This window comes from Gavialis gangeticus, unplaced genomic scaffold, assembly GCF_001723915.1.
Source record: "Gavialis gangeticus isolate Ggan-Ray unplaced genomic scaffold, GavGan_comp1, whole genome shotgun sequence".
In the NCBI taxonomy this organism is placed as follows: Eukaryota; Metazoa; Chordata; order Crocodylia; family Gavialidae; genus Gavialis; species Gavialis gangeticus.
The window spans coordinates 6513934-6536916 of NW_017729024.1; the positions used below are offsets into that span (position 1 = coordinate 6513934).

General features: G+C 40.9%; 1 protein-coding gene across 2 annotated transcripts in view; it reads left to right on the forward strand.

Annotated features, from left to right (window-relative positions):
• MEGF10 (multiple EGF like domains 10) overlaps positions 1–22983 on the forward strand; it is a 162973-nt gene that overhangs the window by 95946 nt on the left and 44044 nt on the right. For both annotated transcript variants that reach the window (XM_019516855.1, XM_019516856.1), the window contains exons 9-12: positions 6635–6809; positions 7761–7881; positions 10511–10674; positions 18329–18431. In XM_019516855.1, coding sequence (XP_019372400.1) covers positions 6635–6809; positions 7761–7881; positions 10511–10674; positions 18329–18431 — 563 coding nt within the window. The remainder of the gene's footprint in view (positions 1–6634; positions 6810–7760; positions 7882–10510; positions 10675–18328; positions 18432–22983) is intronic.

Below are 22983 nucleotides of genomic sequence, written 5' to 3' on the forward strand. Positions count from 1 at the left end.
CTACTTAGGAAGACGGAGGCAAAGAAATCGTTAAATATGTTAGCTTTGTCGTCTGGTGTGACCACCAAATTTCCCAACGCGTCCTGCAAGGGCCCCACATTACCTGGGACCTTCTTTTTACCCCCTATGTATTTAAAAAAGGACTTCTTATTGTCCTTAATCTGGGAAGCTAGTCCCAGTTCCATCTCTGCCTTGGCCTTCCTAACTACCCCCCCTACATCCCCGAGCAACTGCAGAATAGCCCTCCCTGGTGATGACCCCTTCTTTCCATTGGGTGTAAGCCTCCTTTTTAGCAAGGAGATATTCCCGGATGCTTTTGGTGAGCCATTCAGTGTAAAATGGGTTGGGAAGAGAATTTAGGAGTAAGCAGAACCATGATCCTACTCATTGTCTGGCTATCAAAGCTATTCTTTAAGGCAAAATACTGCTTAATGTATGAATTATGATTTACCAGATTCTACAAATTTAAGTGCAGACTGGTGTAGAAATTTAGTTTGACAGGAATGAACTGCATTTTATAGCATTTCTGATACTTCAAGGATTGTTTCTGATTCATGATCAACACAGCTGTTCTTTCACTTATACCTCTGGAAGACAGCTTGTGGTCAAATCAAATCACAAATGTTCAAATGTAAACAGTAGCATATGGCTGATCTTTTTTTGAACACTTTCCCGTCTGTGTGACAAACTGGATGCAGCTTAGCAACTTTGTGGGTGTCAGAGCATTTGTGTCTGTAAGTGTACATAATGAGAGAGGGGAAGCATAAATTCATATTACAAGACACACTTTTTTTTTCTTGGTGTCAGGAAAAGATTAAGACCACCAAATATATTTGAGTAATGGTAGAAAGACCCCTGAGGATGCCTCCGTGCCACTGTTAAGGAGCCAGTCATGTCTAGCGGTCTTCCCCCTCTGTGAGTAAAATGTCCAGAAGTAGAATTTGTTCAGTAATATCTTTTATTGGACCAACTATATAGATTGGTTTAAATAACCTTTTGGACACAAAATGTCTTTTCTCAGGTCACCCCTTCTTGAATGACTATATGAGTGTGCATCATGTAGTTAAAAGTAATTGTTCTACTGCAAGCTGTACCTGTTTCCTTTTCAGATCTGAGGAAGGGCATTTTATGCTGAAAAGCTAGTTTAACATCTCTCCCAACAACAGGATACCCTATTTTCTCTCATGCAGTGTGCCCTGGAATATAGCACATATTTTATTTTTGAAAGGCAGAACGACGAAAAAAAGATCTTTCTTTGTAGTAACTGAATTGCAGCAGCTAGAGAGCCAAGTCTGTTCATTCTTTTACTCCCTGTGGATCACTGCAGGTTTCTTTTAGTTGCTGTTGGTAAGTGAATAGGTACCGTATTTCTTGCATATGACACACACTTCAATTTCCACCAGCTGTTTTTTGGGGAAAAGATGTGTTGTATGCAAGAAAATATAGTAGTTGGTACCCTGAAATATTATGAAACAACCCTGGTTCTTTGTGTAGTCCATAGATTATCATGGCTATAATAACATGAGAACACTGCTACTAAAGTGCCAACCAAGCAGGAATAAACTTACTTTTACGTAGACACATCAGGGAGCTTCCTGACTCCTCATTGTTATCAGTGATATTTGATTTGGTCATAGCCACAGGATCTTCATAATGGGAAGCAACTCAGTTAATCAGTAATCTATAGACACTAAAAGGAGGTACTTTTCCAAGAGGTTTGTGTGTCTGAGGACCCCAAGATTCTGATAGAGCTTCTGTGGTGCTCAACATGCAACTGTTAGTTGGGTTACACCTTTGCTTTAATATTCTCCCTATCCCTAATGATATTTTATTTCTAAAACTTGTGGCCTTCATATATCAACTCTGTGTTCTTGAAGGACATAAGATAATATGTGATACCACGGTAAAATGCACAAGTTAAAATGTATTTGTCCCTGTAATTCATGATACTGTACTTACATCATCGTTTTATGGATGAGTAGTTTGTGAGCCCAGTCAATCTGAAATTAGGGTTGGGTAATGGATGGAAGTGTCATGAATCTTAATAGTCATTGGTCAGCTTCAAGTGATGGGTGATGATCAAATGCCCAAGATGATTCTTTTACACATATGAGCTTCCTTGAATGCTCTCCTCCAAGAAGTAATATTGACATGCCTAAATACCACAGTGAGATGGTTAAATGATCTTTTAATTTTCTCTCTGAGAGGGCCCAGAAAGCTGTATGGGGTGACTGTAATTTGCTCCAAGAGTTCTTTCATGGAGAAATCTATTATGTTTTTTCTCTTGATTAGCATGTATTTAGGCTTCAGTGTCAACACTTTGCAAATGGCATGCAGCTCTTCATCTTTGTTTTCTTAGAGAAAGTGTCATTTGTCAGTTTTCCTATATGGAGCCAAGGGTGAGACTTGAATGAGAGCTAGCTGTCTGAGGTAACTCAGATCAGAGAGAAATAATGTTGATAGCATATGGGAAGTAATCAGAAACACTGGTGGAAGTGTTATCTATCCCTTATATTAAAACAGCTGTATGCCTTTACTATTCAGGGACACAGCTGAGTCTTGTTAGATTCTTGTTTGCTTCTGGAGCTGACATGTTTTGAATTGCCTAGAATATGCCTGTACAACCAAAGGACCTTGTTAAGGAGCTCTGTAGTGAATCATGATACCCCTGCTCCCCATGTGCTACATCTCAGAGGGATGTAATGTAGCTGACCTTACCATGGTGCTGTGTAATAAACTCTGTGTCATGCATGTGTCCAGTGCCATACTGAAAGCTACATTGTATCCACATGGAGCAGGCATTCCTTGTTTCACTGAAGCAACCAGTGAATGAGGCACCTAGGGGTCAGCCCTTTGACAATAGGGGTGAGCGAAACAGGCTGTATTCAATTCAGATTCAGTTTCGGCCCAAATCAGGGACAGTGATTCAATTAATTGATTCAGATCACTGTCCCCAATTCAATTTGGCCGAATCCGAATCTGAAGATTCAGCGCTGATTCAGAGAATCAGCAATTCGGCCACAAGCACAGCTTGGAGCGTTTTTTCTGTATACATCAAGGTACCACTGCACCTTGTAAACCCTGTGATGCTGGGATGGATGGAGCATCCCACAGGAATGTGCCCCGCATCCCTCCCCCTGCGTGCTCATTGGCAAACCCAGAAGTTGACTGGAAGCACTTCTGGTCCACTTCTGGGTCCACTGGGGAGTGTGCAGGGGGCCCCCTCTCCCACACTTCCCTGGCTCAGCAATTGGTCCACCTCTGGGTCTGTTGCTGAGCATGTGGAGGACCCCCTCCCCCCCACTTCCCGTGCTCCTATGGGATTCTCTGTGTGCCCCAGCATCACAGCATTCATGAGCCACCTGCTACCTTGAGGGATGTAGAAAAAAATTTAAAGCTGTGCCTATATCCGAATCGTCAAATCTTTCCAAATCTCTCCGAATCGATTTAGAGGGTTCCAGTTCAACTCAGAGAGATTAAAGGGTCTCCTGATTCTATTCGGATTTGGAGATTTGGCCACCAAATTGGGCCAAATCTCCACCAAATCAAATCAGGGACCAAAGCTTTGCACAGCCCTATTTGACAATGTAACTTTGCTTCAGGAATTACTTTTTCACCTGTTTTGGGGAAGCTAGTTTCTTCTTTTTCTTTTGTATATAGACCTGACCTATGTCACTGAGGCTAGATTGCTGCAAACCCTGTTTGGGTAGCATCTGAGGGTCATTTTGGACACATGCAAATGTGCAGAATATAGTTGCCCATTCAGCTAGTTGTACTTGGTGAATAGGCAGGTTTTTTTGTTTTTTTTTGTTTTGTTTTGTTTTGGTTTTTTTGCACATTGCACTTTTGCTTCAGCATTCCAAGAGTGCACTGTTTACCAGCACAATTCAAGATGCAGTTATTTCTGACCTGGTAAGCATTTTGTTTGTGCTCTCATCATTGTTTAATCCTGACAATTGAAATCATCTGGCCGCTTGGCCTGAAGAACGTAAATAATTCTCAGCAGGGAGGGCTCATTCAGGAAATTATTTATGATCCTAAGTGTAACAGAGCCCCCACTTGGTCCATGTCCAGGGTGTATTTGTTTTTTCAATGCTTTCTCTTCAATGAGTGTATGGAGTGAGAATAGATGAAATGATGGGCTTATTTTTATGGTCTAAGACTGTTTAATGTCAACATTAAAATGGAATTTTATAATGTCAACGTGTCAACATCCCATCTAGTGTCAACATTAAATGGAAGTGTGCATACAGCTTGCTATAGGAACATCTTGTAAATAAATGCATTTCAGAAAGTATACCAGAAATTATGTGAATGCAAAAATGCTGCAGAGTTAAATATACTTAATATATATTACCAGATAACCTATAATAGAAAACACATATCTAGTTTAATAAAATGAAACCAAAAAGGACATGAATAAAGCAGGTAGAATTACAGCATCTCTTAACATCTACCTCCCTATCTTAATACGTAAATCTTATTGCCAATTAAGCTAACTGCATGAGAACCCATCAAAAAGCTTCAAAAGTGCTCCAGCTTCCTACATCTAATTACAAATTACCGAACACTAATTTTGGTGTCAATCAATATATGTGCAAGTATGCCTTGCTAACGCTCTCTAGGGGGTATGGAATGTCAATGTCTCTGTCTGCCTCATCCACTGTGCTCACTCTTTCTTTCACCCCCTCTCTCATAAAAAGAGAAGGAATTTATTTTCTAGATTGACAGAACTACAATTTTAAATGTTTTAATATAACAGTATTTTTTTCTTAGTACTTCATTCCAGAAGGTCTTCTGTTGAGTAGGTTTTAAAATATTTCCATATTGCTGACTGCCTTCTGCAGTTGGTAGGGGAATTATAAAGAGATTTACACTACAGAAGCAATACCCAAAATTTCACTGGATTTATAAAGAAAATAAATTAGAAATAGGTATCATCTCTGTCAGGTAATGCATCTCTGCCTGTCTTACTACTTCATGGGTGTCCTGGGTTAACATGCCTTTCATTTGAAAATATTTTAGTTTCTATCCCTGTAAACTCAGGTATTCTAATACTTTAATGGACAGACTGATCAATGTTTCTTGCAAACACTGTTTAGCCTAGTTGGTATGGTTTGATTTGTCTCTGTGTATGTTAAACCCTTCCAGACTTAATTCAGTGAAAAAATATGGGGTTGGATTTTCTTCTGAGTTACTGCTGTTTTAGAGAAACTGGATCCATATCATTATGATCATTTCCAAATAAAATGCCTATGGCAAAATAATGTATAGAATAAGTCTACAGCACTAAAGTGTAAACTGTCACTCTGGATCTTTGTAGAGAAAACTTTCCTTGATCATTAATATGCAGTGCAATTTGCTTGTATTCATAAAAAGAGAGTTTCATTTGACAAGATATGTCCTTTAATTGTCTTTAATGCCACATTCTGTGTGTATGCCTGAGACCATTTCAAAGATTACGAGAATGAATTCTTCAACACCCAAAAACATGCTGTGTTACACAGGTGCATGCATGCACACACGCACAAGCACGCGCGCACACGCGCGCGCGCACACACACACAGCAAGTTAAGGCTGTCTCAGACATGTAAATCTTCCAAGCTGTCATGGGTCATTTAATGTGGCTGGACTCGTGCACATTTTTCCAGCATGCTTAAGGGGACTTGACTTCAATCAGGGATGGAAGACTGTCTTTAAACAGTGTTCCCATTGTAAATATATTTGATTTGGATATTAAGGCTTTCCTTTGGTGAGAATTAAGCAAGTGCTTTGTCTGCCAGAGTGCCACAGAGTACCCCATTGTGTCCACTTTTCCAGCACATATATCTTAGCACAGCTGATCATGTCCATTTGTTATGAGGCAACAGCTGTCTGGCTGGCCATTCAATGAAACTGCTGTTTCAGGTAGAGACAGCTGGTGTATCCCCAGGTATGGACATTTTAGGCTAGTCCCATTCCAAAAGGTTATTGGATTTGACAGTACCTCTGATTTTTGATTTCTCCCAATGACAGAGAATCTATTTGTACCCTTCTGAACCACTGATTTTTTTAAAAAAACGAACAACTTAAATTTTATTCATTGACCATTCTTTTATTATTTAAGAAATTTATCATGTTTCTTACATAAGGCATACATTTTATGGTGTTATGAGTTATAAAATAGGAGGCTGATCTTTACCATTTTATGAAAAATAACCAAGTTTTAGTTACTGTTGAATTATTTAAAAAAGGATATCAAGAAGGAGCCATAGCCAAAGACTGAAATTTTCACCAAAGTGCAAGTAATTTACAGACATGAATGGTAAGCATGTTATGAGTTGTTCCTTCAGCACAGAAATGGAAAAGTTGTATATTTTCTTTTCTTTTTTTTTTTCCAAATTATTTAAGCACAGAGATTTTGTGGGTATATGTATGTATGTAACATTTTACTAATTGTGTGTTTGTGTATGTGTACATGCTTACATTTACCTACAAATCTATGTTTAGCTTGGGGGGTGGAAAGAAAACATATCTTTGTCTTTAGCATGTGAAATCCTTTAAGCAGCATTCTGTTATCTGAAAAAAATTGCACGGGGCCCTGGGTGTCATATTTAGTCCCAAATTATTTATTCCTTTCATCCCCTTCTGCCAGCTGTCACCCTATGTCTGGAGAGTGCTCCTGCAAGCCTGGCTGGTCTGGACTCTACTGTAATGAGACATGTTCCCCTGGATTCTATGGTGAATCTTGTCAACAGATCTGCAGCTGCCAAAATGGTGCTGACTGTGACAGTGTGACTGGAAAATGCATCTGTGCCCCAGGATTTAAGGTACATGATTCTAATGTTCACAGTTAACTTTTTTCCTTCACTTATGGCCACAATTTTGAGTGGTGTCGAGTATCCTTCTTGCACTGAAGTTAGTGGGAGGTAGCAATACTCAACTCCTAACAGGTACCCATGGCATCCTGCAGGATCAGGCCCATAAAATGCAACATTTTGCATTAAGCTTCTAGTAAATGGATCTTTTAAGACTTGACTGCTTTGTAATGGAGAGGGAAGAGAATGGAAAAGTGCTACTAAGGTGTAAATGTGTAAATATCAACTACATTGGCAGTCATCTGTAGATTTAAATGATTTCCATGTTGCAAAAACCAGTAAACCAACCAAACTGAAAAAACCCCCACAATCAAACAACCCCCCAAATCCCAGATCCACGCACTTTGATAAATATTTGGACACATCATAATATGCATTTTTGTGGTTCTCGCTGGTGTTTTTCTTACATGGGAATTGGTACTCTTAAAAATGTCACCCTGAAGACATAGTTCGATATTTCTGGAAGAAAAACAGTTTTGTGTATCCTTAAATCAGATTATATATTTTTAAATATTTTTAAATAAACTTAATTTTAGTAAGTTACAATTTCATACTATGTACTGATTTCTGAAATTGTTTCTGTATCCAGATGTACTGAACACTGGTCAAACTCAATGTAGTGACATACACAGTAGCTAATGTAAACCTAATCCTTACTGTAGATTTAATGAGCCTACTAAATTCAGTCCCTTAAAACCAAGATGACCTGATGACAGCTTAGAATATGTCATGGGCTATAAGTTTTCTTATACTGGTAACATTTTAACAACAGTAACTTTCAAAAAGGGGTTTTTACAGGTAGTTAATTCTTGGAGTAGATAATATACCAGAGTTATTTTATTGTTTGAACTTTCATTGTGGCTTCATTAAATAATTTTTCAACTATATTTATGCGTAATTCAGGGTCCCAATTGCGGTACTCCTTGCCCTCCAGGAACATATGGGGTAAACTGTTCCTCTGTGTGTAGCTGCAAAAATGGAGCCCTCTGTTCTTCAGTAGATGGTTCTTGTACTTGCAAAGCAGGTAAGAGTGCTGGCAAATCAGTCTCCCATCCCTTTAACCTGCACAAGTTACCACAAAATCAAGATGAGCTTTTTAAACTGAGAAAAGATAAATGCAAACTTAACCTAGAAAAGAGTAAAAAACTGCAGCCATACCACTTGCTACATACAGGTGATAAGTTTCTACCTGGAGAATCACCATTCTCCTGGTAGAAACTAGGAGCGTACAAGCATCAATTAAATTTTTCCCAAAGGAAGCATGCCCCCTCTGGGACAAAGATATTCCAGGGTGACACCCCTTGCTTCTCTGTGACAGAGCACTGGCTTTGAATGTGCAGGACAGGGGGAAGTTAACTGACTTCTCACCACGTGATACTTGCAGAGTCACATGCCCAAAGCCATATGCTCACAGCCCCACTACTTAGTCCCACTGCAGAGGAGCATCTGTTTGTCATTCCCTACCCACCCAGCAGATCTGGGGGCCTCAGCCTGGGGAATGGGCTGGGGGCTTTGCCCTGCTGTTCTAGACCCTGCTGGAACTGGGGGGAGTGAAGTAGCCATTGTTCCCCATGCCTTTGCCAGATTGGGATCACCCATCTAGGGAAGGCATGGAGGGCAAGGCTGAAGGCACAGTTGCAGGCTCCCTTTCCTGGAAAGTTACTGCTCCCTTTCCTGGAAAGATTTCTATCAGATGAAATTTTTCAGAAATTTCCACCACTAGAAACAAATGTCTGTTTTAGGCCTTCCTCTGCTGGTGGTGACAAAGGTGACAATTGGGAAGAAAAATTAGTTCAGAGAGAATTGTGTGAAGTTTGTCATTACCATCTTTGCCACATGCAGACAGCTCTTTACAGATAGAATTATTGGATGGAATCACTGCTAGATTTGTCCCCAGCCAGGAGGCTGTTTTCTCTGCAGCTGCAGTAGCCCAAGCTGCTCTCAGATACCTTCGCTGTAAATTATTTGACAGTCATCCTACTTCATAGCATACTTCTCCTTTCTTCCTCATTCAGCACAAGGCTGAGTAAATAGCAAATCTGCCTATCACCACAGCCCAAATCCTATTTGCTTGGGCTTTCTGGAATTGAGTAGAAGGGAGAATTTTTTTCAACATAAATTACTACACAAAAGGAAATCAAATCATATTCTTATTAAATTAGGAATCAGTTACTTATATAAAAAATGACATCAAACAGAACTGCTAAATATCTACCACTCTCCCCTCCCCCTGCCTTGAGGTGTTATACATCTAAGGTATTTCTGTGAGGCCTTTCATCTTAAAGAACAAATGCAATCTTGGCAGCATTGAAGTCCAAGGACAAACTCCTATGGACAAGATATCACCATCTGTTTTTTCAAACATCCTGTGAAGTTACATGTCTTTATTCCCCCAAAATTGCTGCCTCGTTTTTCATTCTGTAGTGTGGTCCGGGGAGCAAAGAAATCATTAGGCTGCAAGGAAATCTAGGACAAGTTTGTGGGTGTGGATCAATCAGTGGCTGGAGCATATGTCTTAGAAACATTCCACATGTCACATGGACACAGGATGCTTCTATTAAAGAAGGCAATATAGGGTGTGATGGAAACCTGGAAAAGGAATACTCAGAGACAGCATGTTTCTTTTCCATTTTCCTTTTCTTTTTCTTTTCTCTTACCACAGTGCAGCATTTGCAACAAATGATTTTTCCTGAAGGAAGCTCTAAATTTTGCAGTTAGAAATTGAGACCATGCAGCAGATTCATTACAACACATGTGTTTTGAATAGACTTGATTATATTCATGCAGAGTTATTCGACCCCCCACTTACTGTAAACAAAGGATAAAATTAGAAGCCGAACTTGTGTCATTGTTGATGACAACACATGACTGGCTCAGTTTGGTTCTCAAATCCGATAGATTTATAGTATCACGTGTTTAAAGCTTTCTGCATTTCTACTTTATCCAGTGTTAAGTTTGTGAGTAATTTCTCTCAGGCAGAAGTACTGTTTGATGTTTTATTTCAGAGACACCCTCTAATTTGTATTTGGATTTTTTTTTTTAGTATTCGGAAGGAGGTATTGTACTTTCCTAAAATATCTTGCATCTGTCTTTGGAAAAATCCCCCTCACGCAATGACTATTTCACTGATCTATTTTTTATCCTTGGTTTCTTCTGCCAAGATCACTGTTATGATTGCATCACAACACTGTCTGTATTGAATGTAGTCGGCAGAGAGCCCAACAGAAGAACTACTAAAGCAGCAGTAAATGCATACCTCTATGGGCAGCCTTTTTGTTTTGTTTTGTTTTTTTTTAAAAATGCTCTTTCTTCTTTTTTAAGGAAAATATCCTTATTTTTGCTTTCTAGGTATTAAAAAGTCAGGGTAGTTTGGTGTATTTCATTGTGCATTCAAGGTGTCTCCCTTCAGATGCCCTATTAATTGCTTTCATATGTTGGCACCCATCTACAAAGTATATGCTGTGCACAGATGTTATGAGGCTCTCAAGGGCACTTTTGTTTGAACTTGGGCAAGTCTTCTGCTGGAAGGGATACAACTTAGTGAGTTTTACTTCTGCTGCTGTGCATTATTGAGGGATTCCAAGTGGCAGTCCCACAGCTAAGGAGGGAAAATATGCCCTTGTTTAATTTTAATCCATTTTTTATTTTTCTAGGTTGGCATGGTGTGGATTGTTCAATAAACTGTCCCAGTGGCACATGGGGTCTTGGCTGTAACATTACTTGCCAGTGTCTTAATGGAGGGGCATGTAATGCTTTGGATGGAACATGTACCTGTGCTCCAGGCTGGAGAGGGGAAAAATGTGAACTTCCTTGCCAGGTAATTTAAATCCATTTCAGTGAATACTGAACATAATAGGGAACTGTTATAAGTGGTACAACACTGCAAACATTTCCAGCTTTGGTTAGTACTGTTGTATTCGGTGAGGCTATTTTCATGTAACTCGGGTAGTACTCCAAGAGGTACCCGCTCTCCAATTGAAGGGATCAAAGCAGGTGCACAAGCGCTGTGGGAGATGTAGGGTCTCTCCTCTCCCTATAGAGCAGAGCCAGACCACCAATGGGGACTTAACCATATACCTTTTAATGAGAGCACAATACTGGGAACATAACTAGTATAAACCAGGGGGTATAGGGACACTACAATGCCCCAAGGGGGCAGGAACCAACAAAGGTTAGACATTTACAATTACAGACATATTCATCCAGTTGACCAAAGACAGCATTAACCAAAATGTCAAACACAAACAGTAGAACAAACAATACTGGTTGGTGAAATATAAAAGGCACAAAATACAAAATGTCAAATGACAAGGAATATAGGGTCTAGGTACCTGGAGAGGGAAAACACAGGGGCCCCTTTCCACTGCAAGAAGACTTTTTCTCCCTATTAGTTCACTCACCCCAAGTCACCCCACCTGGGACTTGAATTCAGATCTCGCACACATTGGACAGAAACTCAGTGCTGGTGCTGTTCCAAGCTGCTAGGGGTCTTGACCTTCCTGGAGCCCCAGCCTCATGTTGAGCTGCCAGGCCTCTTATTGGAGGAGCTGGAAGCAGAGCTGGAAACCTCTCAGGTCGCTGCTCAGATCCTTGCTGGAGTGGGGGAGCCTCTCCTGCTGGCTGCATCCGTTCGTAGGCAATTCTGGAGCCCAGCTGGGAGCCTCTCCTGCCGGCTGCATGCCACGGTCCAACTGCTGCCTGCAGGTCCCACTCCTTTGGGCTCTTCTGTGCCTCAATGCTTGAAATATTGATCTCCTGTATTTCTTTGTCTGTTCTAGAATTTGTTTAAAAGTCTCTTAGAGCCAGATTCTGCTCTTGGTTGCAGCAGTGTAAATCATATGTCACCAAATTGCCTCAGTGGCCACGTTCAGACGTGTGGATGTTTGGTTCCCTGGGGACAACTAGCACACCTTGCACTGCCACTAGCTGTCCCTGGGGAACACCTATGCCATGTGCACTCTGTCATGTGACAAGTTACCTCAGGTGGGGTAGGGGAGGCTGGGGCTAGCATTGGACTGGCCTCAGCAGCCTTACCTGGGGTCTTGGGGGCTTCCTGGGACTGCAGTAGCAGTGATCCTGCTGCATGGAGCATGGCAGGCAGCAGAGTGAGGCTCCGGCCAGCCAGGCTCTGCCTTTGGGTGGCGCATGCTACCTCCATGTGCACCACTCTACTTTTTTTTGTGTGGATATCCAGGGGTCAAAAACCCCCTCTGTGCTGCTCCCTTGAAGTGCAGAGAACAACACAATGTGCAGTATGTGGCACTGCAGACGTGTCTGTGGTGCCACATACTACATGGCTGCGCTCGTCTGGACACAGGTTTTACTTTGAAGTTCGAACTGAGACTGAGAGAAGAAAGTATCTATGTCTTCTTCAAATACAATAAGTCCAATTTTAAGCCATCATTCAAGGAACGTCAAAACCCAGTATTTTAATAGACGTTATCTAATCAATTTGGAGCTGGCCTGAGCTCAGTATCTTTGGGGTACACTAAGTCAGACAGGAAGGTGCCTAATAAAACTGATTTCTTGTGTAAGCTTTACTTCATCTCATTCCTTCCAACCTGTTGTACCAGCAGTGTTGTGCTCTATCAGTCCAATATACATTCTTTATCTGCTTTCAGAATGCATGATTATTCTTTTAATCTCTCATTCTTCTATAGACCTTCCTTTTGCTGAAGGCTTTTTTAGAGCCAGTTCGAAAACTAAAATTTCTCCCTGGAAAACTATAGTATGAATTGCTCTACCCTTTTGAAATTTTCCCACTGGAAAATTTCAGTTTTCTTGCAGGAAATGTATAAAATGTAGGAGAGTAGGTTTTCCACCTCTCTTTCTTACAGGTTTCTAGGTGGAAAAATGTAAGAAGGCAGGAACTCAAAATGCATTTCACTTTTAAATTAAACGTTTTCATTTTAACAATAACATGAAAACTGTTATGTTCTTTCTGAACGTGATGAATTTAGAGGGAAAGTAAATATATATACTCTGTGTCTCGTGTGTGTGTATACACACACTAAATATATATACAATTTCAAAATGAAACATTTTGGTTTTACATTTCAGAAAACTAAAAAAGTGTCAAGAATTACATTTTTTTATATGGATAAAATGTTTTCAATGAATCCCTCTTCAAGAAAATATTTTGTTGGAAAATTTCTGACTGGTTTCTCTTTCTTATTTTCCTCTAGTTTCTCTCTTACTTTTTTTCACTGGATACATGAAAGCCTTGGGATAATAAAATTATGAGAGAATTATCTGACTTGAACTTGAACCTTATACATTCTCCACAAAGGCGCTTCTGAGCTTTCGCCATTTTGGCCTGGTTCCCTTATTTGCAGTAACATGGTGGGAGTAGCTAGGTTACAGCATATGAGTAAAGGCCATGCCCCTGCTGTTTAATGGAATCTGCCCTGCACTGCTTCAGAGGCACTCAGCAGTTACGTTTTTCAGGGGCTGCTTGCTTTTTTTACATGCAGTATAGCTTATACTAAAATTAAATATTATTCTCAACATTCACAATACTAAACTACTAACAGTACAGGCACATATATTGATTCCAATAATATGTGAATTCATCTAATAGGAAATGAGATCTGATTCCTTTAAAGCTATCTTTTCTATCATATTGAAAAAAGCAGGGCAGGATGGTACCTTAAGGCTCCTAAACACATGCAGGGAGCCTGCTCCGATGTGCTGGAAATCCAGCATATTGGAGCAGATTTGATTAATCAAGTCTGCTGGAGCACGGAGATTGATGTCCTCCGGCAGCCTTGTGTGTCAAGTGTATCAGTGTTGCTGTACATCTCTGCGCTGACAAAATGGCGGTGGGGTGCTTGGAAATAAAACGCATCCCCACCACCTTTTTCAGCATGGGGACGTGTGGTGAGGCTCATACACATGACACGTGAGTGCTTTTAATTAGCGCAGCTCACTAATTAAAGCACCCGGCACTGCATCCGTGAACACATTAGACTCTAACTGGATTACAGAGGCAAAAGCTTTCATAGGTGGCAGCCTACTTTATCAGGGTGCTAACTTTGGCCCCTTGCAAACATTACATTTATTGTGAAATTAACATGTTAATTACATGTAAAATTGTAACACACAACACATTCAAGCAATTTATTTATCTATAAAAAGGATGAACCAACCACAAAAATGTTACTTGGTAAATGTGGAACATTTTTGTTGCTTATTTGTATCCTTCTTTAATTTGACCACACGGTATATTACTTAGCTTAAAGAGCATGCAGAGATCCTGGACTGGGGAGCTGCTCCCTAATATTGGGTTGTGTGTGCGCCCTTTAAAGGTCCAGGTGCTTGGACAGCCCAGCGTAGGGTGTCAGCTCCCATGCATTGGCAAGTTTAAAGGGTGTGCAAGTAACCCGGCACCAGGGAGCTGGTCTCTGGTGCTCGGCACCCTGAGTACTAGCAGGCATGCAACGGAATATGATGAATTCAGATCTCCAAAATCACTTGTCCTGCTATTCCAGATCTTGAGAATGTCAGAATATATGGTTTTTGGGATCTGGTATAAAATTCTTCAGATTGCATCATGTGATTAAATTAATGTCTGCCAGGGGCCACGTATACTAATTCTTCAAGGTCTCCCAACACTTTTTAACAACCCAGCAGCTGGACATTGGCCACTGTTGTCTTTCTGCTTTACCTGTAGCAGGTTGGTGTGTTATGCTTTGTGTGTGTCAGGATTGACTTGTAGTTTTACTAATAGGTTAGATAGTGGATTTGTATAGAAAGGTTTGGATACAGATGATCGTGCCTCAGGTAGGGGTTTGGTTTACATGATCTCTGAAGGTCCCTTCCAGCCTTACATTTCTATAATTCTGTGATTATAAGATGCTGAATTCCCTCAATATCTATTAGCTTGCATTGCAGCTTTCCAGTATAGGCTCCTTAAGGGAAAGTTACTGCTTCAAAGCTATTATTCCACTAAACCAAGACCACTATTTTCAGGAAAACTATACCCCAGATAATCAATTCAGATGCCCTTTTCTGCCTCAAAATACCATAATAGAAGAATAAACAGAAAAATCAATATAAATGTAAGTATTCAGCTATGTCTTGTCACCATGCCTTTTTTTAGACTGTTAAATCCTAAGAATGGGGCTGTATTTTTATCTTTGGGTGTTGTCCCATGCCGAACATGCAGTTGAAAAGAAACTATTAATATTATTTTAATAATAACAACCAACAACAATAAGAACAACAATCCCTTTTATTCTTATTAATAGTAAGACTAATGATAAGAATTATTAATATTAATTATTATTTATTATTCAGACTAGATATCAGGAGGCACTACTTCACAGTCAGGGCAGCTGGGATCTGGAACCAACTTCCAAGGGAAGTGGTACTCGCTGCTACCCTGGGGGTCTTCAAAAGGAGTCTGGATAATCATCTAGCCGAGGTCATTTGACCCCAGCATTCTTTCCTGCTCATGGCAGGGGGTCGGACTTGATGATCTATTGGGTCCCTTCCAACCCTACCTACTATGAAACTATGATGTGTTGTTCTTATTAATATTAATGAGAGTAAGGATTTTATTTGTCCATTAGTGATGCTTTCCGGAAAATTTTCTGTCTCACTTTTGTTATATGAATATATTTTTACAAACAAGGCATTTAGGTTAATTTAAACTTCCAGATTGATTATTAAATTGACTTATATTTTCTCTCTTAAAACAGAGATTAGAGGATATACTTAGTTTCAGGGTGTGTATTTAGGTTTGTGCATATTCTTCTGTTCCAATATGCCTAGAATACATCTTTCCATTATTATAAAAAGCCAACATCATTACTCAAGACCTGAGTGAAGTTTGATTAGTCTTATTTTTGTTGTGTCTTACTTCCAAGTTGCTGCCTTTCAAAATATATGGAAGAATTTACTTACTATACAAATCTCATTATATGCAAAGGAAGTGCTGCCCTTAATCTTTTCTTCTCCTTTATGTTAACATGGATTAGTGACATAAGCAATGTACTGCATACTGTTGAGTAACATATAATGTTGTTTTACATTGGAATTGAAAGATTGAAAGCTGGATGATTAAACCCTACGGAACTGTATAAAAATGTAGGCATGAAAATCATGAGGACAGCAGATTAGAATTTGCAGTGCATCCTAAATTAAGATTAAAGTGACAGTGACCATTTTTTTAGCCTAGAAATTTAGATTACTGTGCTGAAATAGACTTTTAAACAGCAGGGTGTGTCAAGGGTTTTTTCTAGTTTATGTGGAATTCCTTCCTCCCATCTTGCCTGCCTTCTTGACTACTGGCTTTTAGCACATAAGCACAAATAATTCTATGTAGTCTGCCTTTTATTTCATCCTGGCCCTAGCCCCTCCTCTCAACTACAATAATATTTGGGTGTTTTTAATGGGAAGGTGATTCTAGTGTTCTTCCTCAACTTCAGTGACAGCCTTGGTGAGAAGTTGTCATCTCTAAAATTCACATGTAAGCCCTGTAGTCTGAAGCCCCAGTACTGTGAAGCTTTGCCAGACAGAAGGGTTCTACAGACTCACTTTGACTAACCAAAAGCCAAATTCAAAGATAAAGGATACATGCACATATTACACTTAGATCAACCTAAGTAGGGTGAGGTCTGTACAAGTGCTGATCTGTACAAATGTTTGGAGAGGTTAGATCAGGCAAAAAATGGCAGCCTAATCTAAATTAGTATACCTGCGGAGGTGAACTAAATTAGATTGGGAAGGGATTAGCTTGATCTACTGACTGTCTGCACCCATTCAGGGCGCATCCAGATGTGCGCAGGTGTGCAGTATGTGGTGCTGCAAGCACGTCTGTAGTGCCACATACCACACAGTCAGGTGTTCTCTGCACTTGCAAGGGTGTGCTGCCTGTGCATACAGTCCTCATTTTTTTTCCATGGTTTTTTTTGACCCCTGAAAATCCAAAATCCACTGAAAAAAAAACCCGGAGCAGCACATGTATGGGCAGCATGTCCTGCTGAAAAGTGGAGCTGGGCCACCCGGAACCACACTATAGCTGCCAGCTGGGCTCTGCCTGGTGGGATCACTGCTGCTGCAGCCCCAGGAGGCCCCCAGGACACCAGGTAAGGCTGCTGGGGCTAGCACAGTGCTGGCCTCAGCCTTCTCTACCCCACCTGGGGTAACTTGCCGCAAGCCAAAGTGCACGTGGCATGGACGTTCCCTGGGGACAAGTAGCTGCAGCACAAGGTGTGTCACTGCTACTTGTTCCCAGGGAACCAAACGTCCATGCTCATTTGGACATGGCCTCAGACTGCAGCCCCAAGGCTAGGAAAGTTCAACTGCTCATGCCAGTGCTGGGTCTGCACTCTTCCTACCGCCTCCATCTTACTAGGCTCTTTTTAGCCCCCTTAACCCTGCCACCCACAGACAGATAACACCACCCACTGCAGACTCCTCAGCCCCCTGATCCTACCCATCTCTCCTTTTTAGACTGAGTTTCCAGTATGACTCCAGGAAACAAGGGCACAAGCTGCTTCTGATCTACAGTCACACAGTTTAAAGTAAACTGTGTGATGAAACTGAAGTAAATCATGTGATTATAGATTTGGTACAGTGAATGTATGCACATACCCACAGATACAATTAAATGAATGTCAGCTGACTTTTACTGATAAAACCAAGGGGTGAATTTGACCCTAAATTCCAATTCCATAATGGGCCTGGTTTCCATCAATTCACAGAAAAGCTACAGTATTGAAAATTAAACTTGTTTTGCATTATTGTCTTCTCTCTTTTTAGAATGAGAAATCTTTCTTTTGTCATGTTTTTAAAGCAGAAAAAGAATTTTAATAAAAAGGGAGAGGATAGATTTATAGACAGATACGTGCAATTCTAGTGTTACTGCAAGCTAAAATATATATAAGCAAATGTACTCTATATATGCATATGTGTGTGTATGCATGTGCATCCAATTCTAGTGTTATTGCAAGCTAAAAAGTTATCATTTGTTATGACTAATCTAATTTATCCTGAGTTCCTTTTAAATTTTGGTACTAAATAGCATCCTTTGTGGTTGTCTGAAAAGAGAGTTCAAGGCATGAACCAGTATAGGCACTGAATTATTTTCATATTCAAGATCCCTCTAGGTCTTTGGTCAGATTTGAAGGAAATCAGAGGACAACGCAAGGGAGATTTTGGTGCTGCTACTGACTACATGATGACTTTTTTTGTGAATAGAACATTGTAATCTCCCAAACTGTCGGTTTCAGATCTGTCAAAAGAGTCTAATTAACGTTTCCCCTTAACCTCTAGAATAAAGGAATGAAAATGCGGAATTTGTAGCTTATTGAAAGCCAAAAAGGTGTTTTATCTTAAGCAAGCTGATTAAGGAATCAAAAGAGGGAAAGCTATTGTTGCTGCTTGAGAGAGGACTGATGAGAACTTGTTCTCTTCTAGCGCTCTTTAGTTCTCATTATTCCAGTTTTGTGTTTTTGTTCTGACAGGATGGCACGTATGGGATGGATTGTGCTGAACGCTGTGACTGCAGCCATGCAGATGGCTGTCATCCAACCACTGGGTATTGTCGCTGCCTCCCTGGATGGTCAGGTAAACCAGAGATCAACATTAGGGATAAAAAATGACAGCATAAATAAGATAGGATCCATTCTCCCCTTTTGTTTCTGTGGTCAGAGTGGGTCCTGTCTGGGAAGCACATGCAAGTTGGGGACACCATCTATGTGCTGAGTGTTTCCTCCCATGCTCTCTTCAGAAGCTAAAGCTTAATGGGCCTAAAAACTGGGCAGATGTTTGGGAGTGAATGGAGGAAGTCTCAAAGGTCAGCAACACTTGATAGTATTGTTCATATCTGATTGAATATCTAAGGCAGTGTTTCTAGTTTTTATCTAGGAGCCACATGGGCTGCATCTCCAGGAACTCAGGAAGATTTTTTATTAGGGCTGACAAATGATTAAAAAAATTAATTGCAATTAATTGCAAGATTTTAAAAGAAAAGTTGCAAACAATTGCAATTTTAATTAACAGTTAAGCAATAGTCAGCACCCCTTACCCTACAGCTCGGAGCCTGTGTGCCCTGCAGCTGCTCCCCATGCACAGCCCCATCCCCAACTCTGGCCCATCCCATGCCCACTCTGGACTCGCCCCAGCTGGAGCAGACCAGAACAGCCCCAACCCTGGCCCACCCCACCTCTGCTCCAGACTCACCTGCCCCACTGAGCAGTGGTAGCAGCCAGGCAGAAGCTGCTGCTCAGCATGAAGGAAAAGTGGTCCCTCCCTCTCACTGTTGCCAGGCCCTTGTTGCTGCAGCCATCTGCAATGCCACCTCTGCCCCACTGGGTGGCCTAGAGGAGGTGGTGACAGCAGCAAAGAAGAGCTGCAGGGCAGCCTGGGCCTGGGCTCTGGGTAGCTGCAGGAAGAAGAGCCCAGCAGCAGTGAGGGACAGGGGCCACTTTCCCCTCCTGTCAAGTAGCAGGTTCTGCCCAGCCTCTGCTGCTGCCACCACTGCCCAGTGTGAGCGGGTGAGTCTGGAGTAAACGTGGGGCAGGGCATGGGTTCTGGCTGGTCCATTTCACTAGTCAAAATGATGTGCGCAATTAACGCAATGAAAAAAATTAACATGTTAATTTGTTTTTGCGGTAATTGTGTAAATTAACTGCGATTAACTGACAGCCCTATTTTTTATATTAAAACACTGGGCAGGCAGCCAGTGGAATCTTGGCTCCTATAGAAGTTGTGAAGTTAGTAGGATTGGCCAAAGTTTTTGCCTGAAGAAGTATTCTTGGTCCAAACCTACTGGTAAAAAAGTTGTTCGCACTTCTGCATTTTGATTTTTCCACATGTTTCTAAAGAATTTTTGTTGATTATTTTTTCATTACTAAGTTTACCAAAACTGGTTTTTGAAAATTACACTATTCATTGGTAAATGGCAGAACAAAGAAGACTTCTATCTGAACAGAAGCTGTTTCTATCCTTCTAAAGGTCTTTGCCTTGTGATTTCAGTTCTAATCCAGTACAATTATTTTTTTTCTTACTCTAGGGAATGAGTGTTTTCTAGCAGAGGAAATATAATTTCTTTATTTTCCATGGTGCTTCTAGGGATATCAGATATCAGGTAGAACTGAGGAAATAATCTGCAGCAAATATTTGACAAGTTTTGGAAATTGTTCTGCTCACAGAAAGATCATCTCTACTCAAATGTATTTTACCATTTTTTATAAGCATGCACTTTTTGGTAACTCTGTGGATTGATCAGAGATATTTTGCTATATGTATCTGATACTTTGTTTGGAAATCATGTTGTGTTGGTTAGTTGTTGCAGTTGTTTAAACTCACATAACATTGTTTTATGTTCCCTGACTGGATGAGTGTAACTCTTATGATCAGCACACATGCCGAAAAAGGCTTTGATTCTTACAAAGAGAGAAAGGAGATAAGAAGGATTAGGGAATCTTGTAAAAACATAAATGTTTTCATTCTGGGAACCCAATATTGCCTGAGCTGTCATTTCAAGAAAAAAATAGTTTTTTGGAGGAAGTTGGCAGGAGAGTTTAAATTAATTAGCATTTGTCAAATTCGCAGAAAATTAACAGTGCATGGAGTCTAAATTGGGAAGTCGTCAATGAAAGCTTTGCTCAGCTAAATTTTCTGTGTGCTCATGTCTCTGGTGAGAGTCTCCTGATGTGTCAATCAGTGCGTTATCCAGTGTGAGAGAGCACATCTAGTGCAAGTACTCACATAATGAGTTTAAAATTTGTTATTTGCATTTGAGCATGAGACTACAACATAGTCTTTGACAAGCTCACTGTGACAGAAACTCAATAAAGTGAATACTCCTGGTACAGGAATGTAAAATGGGTGTGAATATGACTAGCACAATCTGAGCAAGTACTCACAAAATATATATATATCTCCTTTACATTATTACCTTTGGTCTTACTTTTGCAGAAATATCTGCAGTCTTGAGACAGGCATTTTGTAATGAGATGTGTTGCCTTCTACACATACACTCCTCACTTTAATCTAATCTCAGATCTCTAATATATATACATATCTATAGATAGATATGACAAAATGAGAATTTTATGTAGGTTCATTTCTTTTGAAAGCACAAATATATATAGGGTCTTCCTGACTGTACTTCTAGTATCTGTGGACTCATCCAAAAACATGAATAAGTGAGTCATGTTTTTATACATATATAAGTGAAAACAAGGATCACCTTTTTGTGCATGCCTTTCAAAAGAGATGCACTTACAGAAAATTCTCATTTTGTCTTGTATAATTAGTGACTGGGGAAAGCATAATGCCTGTTTTTTGGACGAGTCCACAGATACTAGAAGTACAGTTACGAAGATGCAATGAAAATATTTCCATTGTTCTTTCAATATTCAATTTCAGTAGCAGGAGGCATGATTGTGGGATCGTGTATTAGATCCCATTGTGCCTATCAGTGGTGCCCATCATAATCTCTGACTCCCCTGCCCCTGATGGGGCTCGACAGGACTTAGAGTGGAGGTCATATTCCCTGCACTGCCCCCAACATAAGCTCCACAGGCAACGTGGGCTGCGGGTCTCGTAGCAAGGTCAGTAGGGGAACACTGATGCCACTGTGACCCTTACATGTCACGAGGCTGGAGGTGGGGGCAGTGTTCTCCTTGCTGCCCCCACTGCAAGCCCTGCAGCGATGTCGGCTGTGGTGCTCACAGTAGGGGCAGTGTGGGGGAACACAGACACTGCTGTGAGCCCCTGTTGTCCCCACTGTGAGCCCTGCAATGGTGTTGGCTGTGGCACTTGCAGCAGGGGCAGTGTGGGGGAATGTTGTTGCTGCTGTGAGCCCTGCACCTCACAAGGCTTAGAGCATTGGAAGTGTTTTCCTTTCTGCCCCTGCTGCAAGCCCCACAGCTGAAGACGCTACACCAGCTGCAAGCCCTGCAGTTGGGGAGGCTCGCAGCAGGGTCACCATTCTCCTTGCTGCAGGCCCCACAACTGACAATGATGCCACCATTGCGAGCCTTGTCATCTGCGGGGCTGGCAGCAGCTGTTGCGTCCCTGTGGCTGGGAGTACCTTGGTTGATGGGTCCCCTAGCCACAGGGGAGCACCAGGCCATATGTTCACCTACTGGTATGATTAGAACAAGGTACAAAATTATACCCATTTTTTTGTGGAATAACTGTGTAGCTTATTGCTTGTTTTGCCACACCATTAATTGGTTGAATGTATAGCTGGGTCACAACTTAAGGCATGATTACCTGGTTAATCGTGCCTTAAGTGCAGAGGCGGCCAAAGGCCCCTGCTACATGTTACATTTAAGATGTGACTAACCAGTTAATCGCATCTTAAGTTGTGACCTGGGTACACGTTCAATCAATTAAAGGTGTGATAAAATAAGGGATAAGCCACAAAGTTATCCCACAAAAAAAATGCATGATAACTTTGTGGCTGCTACCTGTCACACCATTAATTCAATATGTGGCCAGGTGCGGCTCTGTGGCTGTTACCCTCTGCTGATGGGGTCCACAGCCATGGGGGTGCACCATCTGCTCCTACAGTTGGGAGCCCTGTCAACTAAGGAGGCTCCCAGCCATGGGAGCTTGCTGTTTTCAGTGCAGAGGGAGCCCAGGATCACAGTCTTGGGCTCCCCTTAACCAGCAATAAGGTGTAATGGAATCTGAATCATGATCCCACAGTCATGCCTCCTGCCACATACATGTAAGATGTGCATCATATCCCATCATGCCTTTACCTGCACGTTTGGCAGGAGCCTAAGATTAGGAACATTTAATAAATATTTTATAGGAAGTGTCAGAAATGTAACACATAAATAGTGGAACCGAACATTTTGTTTTAATAACTAGAGTTGGAATCATGGCAACTTTTGTATTGCAAATATTTTTGCAAAGAATATTGTAGAACTGGTTAGTATCAGTGGTGTAGTACTAAGATAGGGTATGCCTGAAGGACTCAAACATGACAGAAATCTCCAACTCGGTTGAAAAGAGGGAAGCATCTGTGCATTTTTTCTTTTAAAAAAAGTTCTTTTCTCTTTTAGTCTTAAGGAGGAGAAATATTTGCATTAGAAAATCTTCATGCATGATTATGAGTGAAATTGAGTCTGCCTGATGATGTCAACTTGGCAGTATG